At 40.4% G+C, this 13,423-nt stretch overlaps 1 protein-coding gene across 1 annotated transcript in view; it reads right to left on the bottom strand.

Moving 5' to 3' along the window:
* Positions 1-23: 23 nt before the first annotated feature.
* LOC306981039 (uncharacterized protein) overlaps positions 24-13,423 on the bottom strand; it is a gene marked incomplete at its 3' end in the record, with an annotated part of 35,013 nt that continues 21,613 nt past the window's right edge. Inside the window, exons 11-23 of the mRNA XM_079580585.1 lie at positions 13,257-13,355; positions 13,084-13,154; positions 10,324-11,507; positions 9,445-10,224; positions 9,334-9,374; positions 9,080-9,235; positions 8,870-9,010; positions 7,004-7,132; positions 4,767-4,893; positions 3,469-3,639; positions 3,352-3,389; positions 282-440; positions 24-212 (exon numbers count right to left, since the gene is read on the bottom strand). Coding sequence (XP_079436711.1) covers positions 24-212; positions 282-440; positions 3,352-3,389; positions 3,469-3,639; positions 4,767-4,893; positions 7,004-7,132; positions 8,870-9,010; positions 9,080-9,235; positions 9,334-9,374; positions 9,445-10,224; positions 10,324-11,507; positions 13,084-13,154; positions 13,257-13,355 — 3,285 coding nt within the window. The remainder of the gene's footprint in view (positions 213-281; positions 441-3,351; positions 3,390-3,468; positions 3,640-4,766; positions 4,894-7,003; positions 7,133-8,869; positions 9,011-9,079; positions 9,236-9,333; positions 9,375-9,444; positions 10,225-10,323; positions 11,508-13,083; positions 13,155-13,256; positions 13,356-13,423) is intronic.

The raw sequence follows: 13,423 nt of genomic DNA, 5'->3' as shown, positions 1-13,423 counted from the left end.
CGAGCAGCACAAAAGAATCAACGTTAATAATGATCAGACCGATATTGTGTTTTTAGATGTAACACACAAACTGAACTTGCCTCAGACAACAGTGGGAACAGGCTGCTGTCGATGTAGTGCGGCTGGATCAGGATCCCATTCATCCTCAGTCCGTGGTTGAAGAACCTCTCAGCAAAATGTGCACATTTCCCCGTGTAGAAGTTTATAAACGCCTACAACACAAGCAGAGATACGTGTGAGGAGCCATTGCGGGAGTAAAAAGCCCCGTGTTTCTCACTCACTCGTCTCTGCAGGGGCAGCACGATGACGTCGTAGTACAGACAGTGGAGGTTCCGGCCCAGGAGAAAGGCCCACACCAGCCGGGCCACGTCCTCGTGAGTGTAGTCGCCCGGAGGCAAACGCGTCAGCATGATGGTTCTTTTATTCAACGCGTGGAAGCGCTGAAGAAAAGGAAAAACCACACATTTCAATTAGAGCCGGGAAACATCGACAACATCTGTATGGCTTTGTCGCTCTAAACCAGGGGGAGGCAAGATTTTCTTTATTGTAAATAGACCGAGGGCCGACGCCGCTGATACTTAGCCCAAAGTAAAGCTGGAAAAAACACCATCATGAGATAAATGACTTAAAATTGCTTGAATTAAAGTTATTTTATTTGAGAGAGGAAACAAAGTGATGGATACAGTGGGTAGAATAGTCTGTAAGGAGGTCTGGTGCTCTTCAGGTATAGGAAAAAAAAGGGATCGAGGCTCTTTGATACCAGGTTAAAAGTCCTTTAATGAATGGACATGCCAGGCCTCAGATTTTTCCCTTTCTTTGCCTTAAAGGGGCTGGAAGCAAGTTGGCCATTTTATACTCACTACTGCCACCTCAGGCCATACGTGTAACTGCACCTTCTATATTAAGCTCGTGCATGACGGTAATTCGGGCCGAAGTGACACATTTTTGAGTGACCGTACAGGATTTTAGAGGCAGTTGTGGTGAACAGGTCTGAGTAGGGCTGCTCGATTATTGAAAAAATAATAATCACGATTATTTTTGTCATAATTGAAATCACGATTATTCAAACGATTATTTGTTGCCTTTAAAAAAATCCATCAAAAAAATGACAAAAATCCATGAAAAAAATGACAAAAATCCATCAAAAAAAAAGACAAAAATCCATCAAAAAAATGTCAAAAATCCATCAAAAAAAAAGACAAAAATCCATCAAAAAAATGACAAAAATCCATCAAAAAAAAAGTGACAAAAATCCACAAATTAGAGAAAAAAAAGTGAAAAAAAAATAATAATAAAATAAAAAATTATAATCGATTTTTTGCGATTATGCTAATTTTGTAATCGTTTACTGTTGTAATCGAAATCGTAATCGAATTTCGATTAATTGCACAGCCCTAGGTCTGAGCTCATTCTACACATTAGGACATGGATGGAACACGTAGGGGGAGGAAAATACTTAATTTTAACATTTTTAAACTCCTTATAGTCCCTTTAATTCTTCTATGCAGTGTTAATTTTGACAACATATTTTAATTTAGTTTTAGTTTTAGTCTTTTGACGAAAATGTAATTCGATTTTAGTCTACTTTTAGTCGACTAAAATGGCAAGTAAATTTAGTCGACTAAATTTAAGACTAATTTAGTCGACTTTGCATTGATAATATTCATTATAATCATATTTAATCTCGTTCCTCTGCTTCATGGAGCTGCTCCCTCATGATAAAGCTCAGAGCTGATCCTTTGGCAGAGAATTTACATATGAGGCTCTTTCAGACGCTCAATAGAAGTTTGGTTGATTTTAGTCTCTCCTTTTCATTTTTATTTAGTCTCATTTTAGTCGACTAAAATATCTGGACATTTTAGTCATAGTTTTAGTCTCATGGAAAACTTTTAATTTAGTTTTAGTTCAATTTTAGTCGTCAAAAAAATCACTTTGACTAAAATTAAGACTAAATATTTTAGTCGACGAAATTAACACTGGTTCTATGTTGAATTTGAGTTGGTTTGAACTAAGATACAAATGCTACAGCGCCAAAGGAACAAGAATGTTGAGGCCTTTAAAAAACCCATTTATTTAAAAAGGCCTATTCGGACTAATTTGTTTGCTGCTTTGTTTTACTATGTGAATGTTCTTTGTGTTTTTATCTGATTTGATTCTTCTGTTGTAGCACTTTGAGGTTTCGTTGAAATGTAAAGTGCAATATAAATAAAATGTATTCTTATTATTATTATCGTCTACGGATTTCCCATCAACCAGTGCTCCTCCTGTGACCAAAACAGTGAAGATGGCGGCCGCGACACAACGATCTTTCACCAAAGAAAAAAAAAAAGTGGAAAAAGAGTGGTGCGCACTGAATGGGTGCTGCTGCCGGATGCTCTCTCATCGAATGCAATTTCTCCATCTGTGAGATCAATAAAGTATCATCTTATCTTATCTTATCTTATTAATAAAACCCTCTTCAGACCAATAATTGTTTTTCTCTTTTACTTTTACATAAATTACACAAAATTATCTGAATTAAGAGAATAACGACTACTAGAGGTTTTATCTAATCTAAGACCAGACCAAATCTACTCAAACCTTAGATTTAATCTCTTAATTAAAGTAGATTTATGTGATTTCTTCCTTAAAGCAGTACTAACTAACTCTTCCCCCTAAAGGCCATAAGCGCAACTGCAGGTGTCGTAGCAAGTTACGATTTTTTAATGTATTAATTGAATTGGAGAGTAAATACTACGCCGACAGGAAAGGCGAAGGGAGAGAGGGTCACTGTGCATCCAATTATACAATAGAAATATTTTTTTTCACTCAAACTTGGCTGTAAATACTGTTTAAAGTGACGCTAGCCCGCAGTTAGCTTTGCCCGTTAGCATGTTAGCTTCTTCTTCGTGATTCCATTAGTGTGTATTGCTTTCTCCGCACCGGTGGCAGTCAAGTTGCAAACATGGTTTTCTGGCCAGAGACACCAGGGGGCGATGAAAGACCCTCCAATCATCCCATAAACACTTGTATCACCCCCACAGGGACTACGGGAAGGATTTATTAAGGTAAATAAGTTACTTAGTGCTGCTTTAAAACGATTATTCTCTTTCCAGTGGACGTCTTTCAAATGCCAGTGTTATGACCTAATCGGGTGCATTGACAGTATTTCTACCTTTTTTTCCTCCCATTTAACTAATAATGTTAAAAGTACTCTGTGATTTGTGTAATAGTGTTTCTGAAAATCATCTTGAGGGCCAGAGGTTTTGTGCCAGAGGGCCTGACGTTGCCTACCCTTGCTCTAAACGATCACTGTATCGAACAGAGGACAACTCAAAGTAATAAATGAAGTACTTTCAGAAGAGATTTTACCTGACTGGGGTTGTTCCTGATCAGCAGCGTCGTGAAATCTACAAAACAAAACCCACTTTACATTTACCAAATCACAAACACTGAGCCTGGTGACCGCACCAGCGACAGAGTGCATACCTGGGATGGTGAACCAGGGGGCGCTGGTGGGGTAGAAGTAAGGTTTGTTCGTCACGGTGACCCAGAACGGACCGATGCTTCCGCAGGGGATCCCGAAGCGAGACCCTGGGACGGCCACGCCCGGAGCCCTCGCTGAGGCCTCGGGCACGGCTCTGGTCGCCTGAGAAGGAGCTGCACACGGGAAGAGAAAAGTGAAGACCAGGAAGAACCATCAAGCTTCATTTGGCTTGTTGCACAATGTGGCTACGCTAGTTCCTCTGAGCTGAAGCTGTGGGCGCCAGTACTTCCTGTCCGTATTCATTTCCATTAAGATTAGCTCAGACCAGTGAGTTTCTGGTAGAAATATTTCCATAGATGAGACGTTTGTGTTTGTGAGGATCAGGGAGTTTGTCTTGAAGCTAAAGGCTAATTTAACCTCTTAACTCCCGCCTGAACCGAGAGGATCTTTTCTCCTCACGTCATCACATTTTTTTTTCATTTTTGTCACTTTTTTTTCATTTTTTTGGTCACTTTTTTTAAATCTTTTTTTTGTCAATTTTTTGTCACATTTTTGTCACATTTTTGTCACATTTTTGTCAGTTTTTGGTCATATTTTTGTCATTTTTTTGTCATTTTTTTGTCATATTTTTGTCATATTTTTGTCATTTTTTTGTCATTTTTTTGTCATTTTTTGGTCATTTTTTTGTCATATTTTTGTCATATTTTTGTCATTTTTCGTCAATTTTTTGTCAATTTTTTGTCACATTTTTGTCACATTTTTGTCACATTTTTGTCATTTTTTGGTCATTTTTTGGTCATTTTTTGGTCATATTTTTGTCATATTTTTGTCATTTTTTTGTCATTTTTCGTCAATTTTTCGTCAATTTCTTGTGACATTTTTGCCACATTTCCATCATTGTTTTCGTTGAGAAAATGTGCTCGGTTCAGGTGGGAGTTAAGCGGTTAATGCATCACACAACTTGAAATAGTGCCTTTATAGATATATTTTTATAGCATGTTAGCCTTTAGCTTCAAGACAAACTATCAATCGTTCATGATCACAGGCGTCTCCGATCTGAACTCGTTACATAAAGATTTGAACACAGTAAATGATCGTCTACCGGGAACTCACCGCCCACAACGTAATCTTTAGAAAATATGATTATTATTCCAGGAAAAGAAAACAGACAGGAAGTCCAGGCGCTCACACCTTCAGGTCAGAGGAACTAGCATAGCCACACCGTGCAACAAGCCAATTGGGCTTATGCTGCTCTTCCCGCCGCTGCACTTCTGTACTAAAGTAGAAAATGTCGACTTACGCGGAGTTCTGCCTTTATTCAACGGGATCTGCAGCCGGATGAGTTCGTACGAAGGAGCTTTGTTCAAGAGGCTGTGGTAAACTCCGAGTCTGTCGGCGTCGAGGCTCCAGTTGAACTCCACGAACACCTGCAGCAAAGTACATTTTAAAGCGGTACTAAGTAACGTGTTTACCTTAACCCCTTAACTCCCACCTGAACCGAGCACAAAAGCTGTGAAAATAGCAAAACTGAGATGAAAACAATGATGGAAATGTGACAAAAAAGTGAGAAAACATTGACAAAAAAGTGATGAAAAAATGATGAAAAAGTGGCAAAAATGTCACAAGAAATTGACAAAAATTGACAAAAAAATGACCAAAAAAAAGACCAAAAAATGACAAAAATGTGAGAAAAAAATGACAAAAATGTGAGAAAAATTTTACAAAAAAATGACAAAAATGTGACAAAAAAATTACAAAAAATTGACGAAAAAAATGACGAAAAAATGACGAAAAAGTGTGATAAAAAAAAAAAAAATTGACGAAGAAATGACAAAAATGTGACAAAAATTGACAATAAAATTACAAAAAAGTTACAAAAATGAGTTGAATACCCAACAAAAAACTGATGGAAAAAAAATCTGATGACGTGAGGAAAAAGATCCTCTCGGTTCAGGCGGGAGTTCAGAGGTTAATAAATCCTCTCCGTAGTCCCTGTGGGGGTAATACAAGCGTTTATGGGATGATTGGAGGGTCTTTCATCGCCCCCTGGTGTCTCTGGTCAGGAAACCATGTTTGCAACTTGACTGCCATCGGACCGGAGCCACCAATACACACTAATGGAATCACGAAGAAGAAGCTAACAGGCTAACGGGCAAAGCTAACTGTGAGCTAGCGTCACTTTAACCTCTTACCACCCGCCTAAACCAAATGCATTCTGTCCTCTCTGGCTATTATATAGGCCTGTGTAGCACCTCATTTGAAAGCTAAGACCCACAAAACTGACCTTTTTCCTTACGTTGTTGCTGTGTTGAGTCACCTTTTTATGTTTTTTTTGTTGTTGAATTTTTGTCATTTTTTTTGCTGAATTTTTGTCATTTTTTGGTAGAATTTTTGTCACATTTTTGTGGAATTTTTGTCATTTTTTGTTGCGTTTACATCCTTCTTTTCTTCTCATTTTTTTGGCTGTTTTGATGCTTTTTTTTTTTTAAACTGCCAAACTGGAGAAAATGGGATCCGTTCAGGTGGGAGTTAAGAGGTTAAACAGTATTTACAGCCAAGTTTGAGTGAAAATAATTATTTCCATTGTGTAATTGGATGAACAATATCCCTCTGTCCCTTCGCCTTTCCTGTCAGCGTAGTATTTACTCTCCAAGACAATTAATAAGTTAAAAAAATCTCAACTTGCTACGACACCTGCAGTTGTGCTTATGGCCTCTAGGGGCATGAGTTACTTAGTTCTGCTTTAACCTCTTAACTCCCGCCTGAACTGAGAGGATCTTTTTCCTCACGTCATCAGATTTTTTTTTTTCCATCTTTTTTTTTTTGGGTGTTCAACTCATTTTTGTAACATTTTTTGTCAATTTTTTGTCATTTTTTTTGCCAAACTTTTATCACATTTTTGTCACATTTTTTCGTCATTTTTAATAAATTTTTTGTCATTTTTTTGTCACATTTTTGTCATTTTTTCGTACATTTTTTGTCCATTTTTTTGTCATTTTTTGCCAAACTTTTATCACATTTTTGTCACATTTTTTCGTAATTTTTAATCAAATTTTTCTCATTTTTTGTCATATTTTCGTACATTTTTTGTCCATTTTTTGTCCATTTTTTGTCATTTTTTGCAAAACTTTTATCACATTTTTGTCACATTTTGTCACATTTTTTCGTCATTTTTAATCCAATTTTTCTCACTTTTTTGTCACATTTTTTTTCATTTTTTCGTCAGTTTTTTGTCAATTTCTTGTAACATTTTTGTGACATTTTTGCCACTTTTTCATCAACGTTTTCTCACTTTTTTGTCACATTTCCATCATTGTTTTCGTCTCAGTTTTGTTGCTATTTTCACACCTTTTTTCCAGAAGCTTTTGGACTGGGGTAAAGCCAAACTGGAGAAAATGCTCTCGGTTCAGGGGTTAACAATGGCCACAAATTAGCATCAATATTTCACACTTAAAATCATAGCTTGACATTTGACACAAAGCCGGCGTTGGATTTTCTTCGAACGAGGAGTAAATTCAGCTTGTTCTTTGTCGTTACCCTGTCGAGCAGCGGCAGGTAGTTCTTGACCCCTCCGACCACCTCCAGCGTTTTCCGGAGCTCCACCGCGTCGCTGTCGGAAACGCCTTTGATGAAGACCAGCTTCTCTATGTTGTTGTTGTCGAATTGCTGCCGATAACAGTGAAATATGTCGCAGATTAGGAGAGATTCACGCACATTCGGAGGCTCTTTTTATAGTTAGAGCCACAGGTTTTTAAAAAGCTCACTTACATATTTGCACATCCGCGACAAATGCAAGTAAAACCAGGCCTGAAACACACAACACAAAGCTCAGCAAAAAATAACACAATGTGGAAAATAAATACATTTACTTAAAGGGAACATGTCAAGCATATGGAGCCTAAAAATTCAAAACCTTATTTTGGTGCCTCAGCTTTGTTACAACAGCGAGTGTAATAAGGAAGTACAGAACGAGGCGCTCAGGGTGTCTGCAGAGCTGGACAAGTCAAATTTAAGACTATTTAAGACCTGTTTAAGAGCACAAAATCTCAAAAATAAGACCTGTTTTTGAACGCGCAATATATAAACGGACTGTAAAGAAAATCACTGTCACAAAAATCGAAGTGTCAAACTGTTGTTTCTGATTTCACAGTGGGATGTACAAATATAAGAACCATTCAAGTTTTAACAACCTTATCCCATAATAAGAATATTGAGATTGAATAATTACTCACAATTATCGAGTGAATGAAAGAAAACAGATAATTAGTTTGTGTATTTAAAATGCTTTGTAATACTTGAGCTGGTAAACATTCACGGTTTCTAAAAAATAAAACCAGCTTTTCCACTCGTTTGCCTAGAACAACACAAAACACTGTCAACTTTACAACTCATTAATAATTATTTTAATGACATTATTATTAGGCCAGAATCTCGTCTCGGTTTTATGTTTTCTAAACTTGTTTGTCAGATGTTTTGATGAACAAAGTGAGAAACGTGTTTCTAAAGTAACAGGACTTTCTCTTTCCTTCTGTCCCTGAGCAGAGGAGCGTTCGCTTTGTGTTTCCCAACATTTGGACAAACTTTATTGTGAATGATGCCGTTCATGACCTTGAGTTGGATATTTACAGTGAAGGATTATCTCCACGTTGTTTCATATTGGACGTATCTTTCCACCGACAGCAGCATTACGGATCCATCTGCGACACCTCGGTCATGTTCTGGATTCCTAAACTCTGCTGACTTCAATCGTTTTTTTGGAGGATAAAGCTCTGAAGGAGAGTCCTTCTGCCTCGCTCGACTGTCGCTGAGTTTACGTTGTTTGTGGAGGATAAAGCTCTGAAGGAGAGTCCTTCTGCCTCGCTCGACTATCGCTGAGTTTACGCGTTGTTTGTGGCGGCGGCCAGAGCGTCAGCGTCGCTTCGCCTTCTCGGACCATGAGCGGCACCGGGCGGCTCCTCATCGCTGCTTCTGTGCATTCATTTGTCGACTTTTTAAACTAAATTGTGCGCAAATAATTGGGTCGTTGAACATGTAATTTTTAAGACCAGTTTACCATGAATTTAAGACCAAATAGGCCAAATTTTAGACTTTTTAAGGCCTGAAATTTGAATTCTTCAATTTTAGACTTTTTAAGACCCCGCGGACACCCTGGGCACTGACGCCGTAGAAGAAGAAACAGCTAAATGTAACAGCTTTGTCCGAGGGTTAACTAAAAAACTGCGTGAATGTTGTGAAATACTACTCTAGGTCTGTCTTGGGCGAGGGAACAACACTAAAAGGTTACATCCTCGACTAGACTGGGTTTTGGTCAAGTTGAGGACACGCCCTTCTAGTCACAGTAGCTTCTCCTTAGCTCTTTAGGTCATAAAAGACAGTTACGAACTCTCCAAAGCAAATAGTTACCGGTGCCATGACGACCATTCTTTCGTTGATGACGTGGGGCTTCAGCTGACAGCGCCGGAACATCGCGTTGGGATGAGGCTTTCTCACGAACGCTGTCACCAGTTCCAGAATCGCTCGACCGTCGGGCATCGTGATGAAAGCCTGGACAGAATGAGAGTGTTGATCGAGAGCAGAAGAGCCACAGGAGCCGGTCTTCGCCGAGGACGTTACCATCTTGCACTGAGGGATGATGTAGATGTTGCTCGGTTCGTGCTTGAACCCAAATGGCGTGAGCTTCTTCACCAGCTCCTCCTCGGTGTAGGGGTCCTGAGGATCGTACTTCGGGAGGTTCGATAAAACAACTAGGTTTCTCTCAGTCAGAAGGAACTGAAAAAGACGGACTCAAATCAGTTTCTTCAAAGAGGCCGGGAGAAAGTCAGCGAAGAACTCAAACTTCAGAGCCAAAAAAAACAATAAAGACTTACTTTTGGTCCGAAGATGGTGGACAGGGAAAGACAATTTTTTTCTGCGAAGAAAGACAACAATTTTCAGAAAATGATTTGTTGAATGATAGACTTGTGACAGATTTTTCTCACTGAAGATGTTGAAGGTGAGAAGCTTGTCCAGAGTCTCGCCCACGGTCAGAGACGGCCCCGCTGCTTCTGCACTCGGACTCTGCGGGACGGGGTTTTTCTGGGTCGTGTTTGGCTTTGCACCGGGCTTCGTTGCTTTCGGCTTCGTCGTTTCGGGCTTCGTTGCTTTGGGCTTCTTCGTTTCAGGCTTTGTCGTTTCGGCCTTTGTCGCTTCTTGCTTCGTGGCTTCGGGCTTCTTTGTTTCAGGCTTCGTTGTTTGCTTCGTCGTTTCTTGCTTCGTCGTTTCTTGCTTCGTCGTTTCTTGCTTCGTCGTTTCTTGCTTCGTCGTTTCTTGCTTCGTCGTTTCTTGCTTCGTCGTTTCTTGCTTCGTCGTTTCTTGCTTCGTTGCTTTGGGCTTCATCTCTTCGGGCTTCGTTACTTTGGGCTTCTTCTCTTCGGGCTTCGTCGTTGCAGGCTTTGTCGCTTCTTGCTTCGTCGTTGCAGGCTTTGTCGCTTCTTGCTTCGTCGCTTCTTGCTTCGTCGCTTCTTGCTTCGTCGCTTCTTGCTTCGTCACTTCGGACTTCGTCTCTTCGGGCTTCGTCTCTTCGGGCTTCGTCTCTTCGGGCTTCGTCTCTTCGGGCTTCGTCGTTTCTTGCTTTGTCTCTTCGGGCTTCGTGTCTTCGGGCTTCGTTGCTTTGGGCTTCGTTTCTTCGGGCTTCGTCGTTTCTTGCTTCGTCGTCTCTTCCGGCTTCGTTTCTTCGGGCTTCATCTCTTTGGGCTTCGTTTCCGCCGGCTTTGTGGTCACTGCATCTCAGACAACACACACACAGTTACAATCCGCTTTGGTTTATTGGATTTTTCAAAGCAAATCTACATATTCACACCAGCTACGGAAAATCTTACCTTCTGCCTTTGACGTTTCTTGGACTCTTTCAGCTTCCATGGTAGAAACGTCCATCTTTTCCTCCCGCTCCTCTACAACCGCCTCTCCTTGTGCCGCTGCGGACGTCACTTCGGCCAATTCTGCTGGTTTCTCCGTTGAATTATCTTCTTTTTTAACCACCGTGCACTCTTCCTGCGTCTGCTGAGCGCTCAACTCCGCCATCGGTTTCTCAGAAGCTTCAACGACTGTCTTTTCTCCTGAATCTGTTCGTTCCGTAGCGACGTCGGTCAACGGTGAAGACTCTTTTTGTGGTAAATGTTCGCTTTTTTGTTCCACAGCTTCTTCCGCTTCTTGCTGAGGAGTTTGTTCACCCTGTGTATCGTCTTTTGTTGGAGAAAGCTTGTCTTTTTCTATGGGCATTTCTTGCGTGGACTTGGGATCGTCTTGAAGCTTTTCTTCCATCACGGCAGAATCGTCTTTTTGAGAATTTTGCTCAACATTTTTTCCGCTTTCACCCGTTTCTTGGCTTGGAATCTTCTCTCCGACTTCTTTAACTTCTTCAGAGTTTTTCAAATGATCCTTTCCTGCCGTCTTGTCCGTATTTCCAACCACTTCTTCTGGAGTTTTCTCTTCAGTAACTGCTTTATTCTTGCTTAGTGTTTCCGCAGCCGCCTTTTTCGACACCCTTTGCTCGTCTTCGCAGTCCGTTCCGCTGCTGATTTCTATCAGTTCCATGTCCACGTCTATGATTTTGATTGCTTTCTTGTCGGATTCTTTGGGCACATTCGTGACATCCTTTGACAAACTCGGCATCGGATTGTCTTGGATCACGACTTCCTTCAGGCTCGAGTATTGCACGGATCGCAGATTCTGACCTGCCGTGGGTTTCCTCGCTCTGGTGACGACCACTCCAGCCGCCGCAGGAGGAGTGATAATCGTAGCAATGGTAGAAACAGCAGCAGCAGCAGTGGGTGAAGCAGCAGAAGCAGATTTTAAAGTAGTTCGTGACACAGGCGGCTTTGGGGCGGCTCTAGCGACAGGTTTCGGGGCAGCGGCGACCTTCTTGGTGACGCCAGATTTGACCGAAGTAGTTTTTGATTGCGTGGTTTTGGAGGCCGGTGTTTTGCTGGTTGTTGCTTTCGACGTAGTGGCCTTCGCTGGAGCTGTTTTGGACGCACTGGGTTTGCTAATAGTTGTGGTCGTTCTGTAATCAAATGCAAAAAGGGTAGTTTTACATTTACTGAAGAAAATGTTCAAACGTTTACGATAGATACAGACGGCATCTCTGGAATCGCCCATACATGGCTCAATCCTAACCCTAATCTTAACCCGAACCCTAAAAACACATCTCGACCCTCAATAAGTCCTTCAAATAAGTGAGGACCACCCAAAATGTCCTCACTTTCCAAAAATGTCCTCACTCTGTCGGTTAAAAACTCAAGCTGGTCCTCATACCATACCAACTTTATTTATAAAGCACTTTAAGAGCTGTACAGTTAGCCAAAGTGCCGCACAAGGACGACCTCATGATTCTATCCAGGCCTGTTGGTCTCTTATAAGGGGCTTCTGAACCGCTCTTTGTCTGACCCGTCACCTAGGACCTGTTTGCCCTGGGAGACCCTACAGGGGCACAAAGCCCCCGATAACAGAGCTCCCAGGATCATTCGGGCGCTCAAACCCTCCACCACATTAAGGTGGCGGTTCCAGGAGGGGCAGGATCGACTCTTACACCCAAGTTGGAAACAACCGGCTTGATAAAATCCGACAAAAAGCCAAGGTCAGGAGGGGTGCAATTAGGGCCACTAGGGTCAAAAACCATGACTTCAGTTTTGTCCTGATTTAGGCATAAAAAGTTAAGGGCCATCCATGCTTTGATATCGCTGATGCAAAAGGGGCCTAACAGCAAATGGATCACCCTTCTTTAAAAGCAGATAGATATTGAAAAGTTATGCCATGTTTTCTCAGAATGGAACCAAGTGGGAGCACAATGTCTCAAGTACAAGAACACACACAAAACCCGTCTGGGGCCAGGACTCCCCTGAAAAAGAGATCCTAAATCTCAGTGGGACTATCCTGGTTAAATAAAGGTCAATACAAAAATACAATACACACACACAGACACACACACCAGTGTTAATTTTGACAACATATTTTATTTTAGTCTTAGTCTTTTGACTAAAATGTAATTTAATTTTAGTCAAGATTTAGTAAAAAAAAACTTTTAAATTTTAGTCCAGATTTAGTCGACTAAAATTGCATGTCAATTTAGTCGACTAAAATGAAGACTAATTTAGTCGACTTTGCATTTATAATATATATTATAATCATATTTAATCGTGGTCCTCGACTTCATGGAGCTGCTCCACATGAACAAAGCTCAGATTTGTTCATTTCGCAGTGAATTTACATGATCTGAGGCTCTTTCAGACGGTCAATAGAAGTTTGGATGATTTTAGTCTCTCCTTTTCATTTTTATTTAGTCTTATTTTAGTCGACTAAAATATCTGGACATTTTAGTCATAGTTTTAGTCTCATGAGAAACTTTTAATTTAGTTTTAGTCCAATTTTAGTCGTCAAAAATATCACTTTGACTAAAATTAAGACTAAATATTTTAGTCGACGAAATTAACACACACACGCCACTGAGTAAATTACTCTATTAGTCAGTAAATTTCGAGTGACTTTATCACTATCTTACACTGTGTCGTCTAGAAAATGCATTATTGATCTAAAACAGCTGAAACAATGTAGAAAAATGCTTTAAATAACGGCGATCTTACTTAATGGCCGACTTCAAGGGTCTTCTCGCCGCAGATACGGGAGATTTTCTTTGAGTCGTAGAAACTGCCTCCTGAAAATTTATGTCAATGTCAGTGAATGTTATTTCAAGAAGCTTTGGCAAAATGAACAGAAGTGAAGTCAATAATTTGATGGTGAACTAGTAGTTTCTTGCCTTATACTTGACGATTGTGACCGGATGATCTTTGATTTTCAGGTCTTTCGCAGTTCTCAGTTTTTTAGCGTCTTCCTCTTTTTCAAAACACACCACAGCCTAGAAAAGAGATTAAAATTGGAATGGCGGGAAAAGGGAAACTCAGAAGCTGCATCTACTGAGGAATG

The sequence above is a fragment of the Gobius niger genome (assembly GCF_951799975.1).
Source record: "Gobius niger genome assembly, chromosome: 21".
NCBI classification, from domain to species: domain Eukaryota; kingdom Metazoa; phylum Chordata; class Actinopteri; order Gobiiformes; family Gobiidae; genus Gobius; species Gobius niger.
Note: the sequence above shows the minus strand (reverse complement) of the source record. Positions and strands in the feature narration are given on the sequence as shown.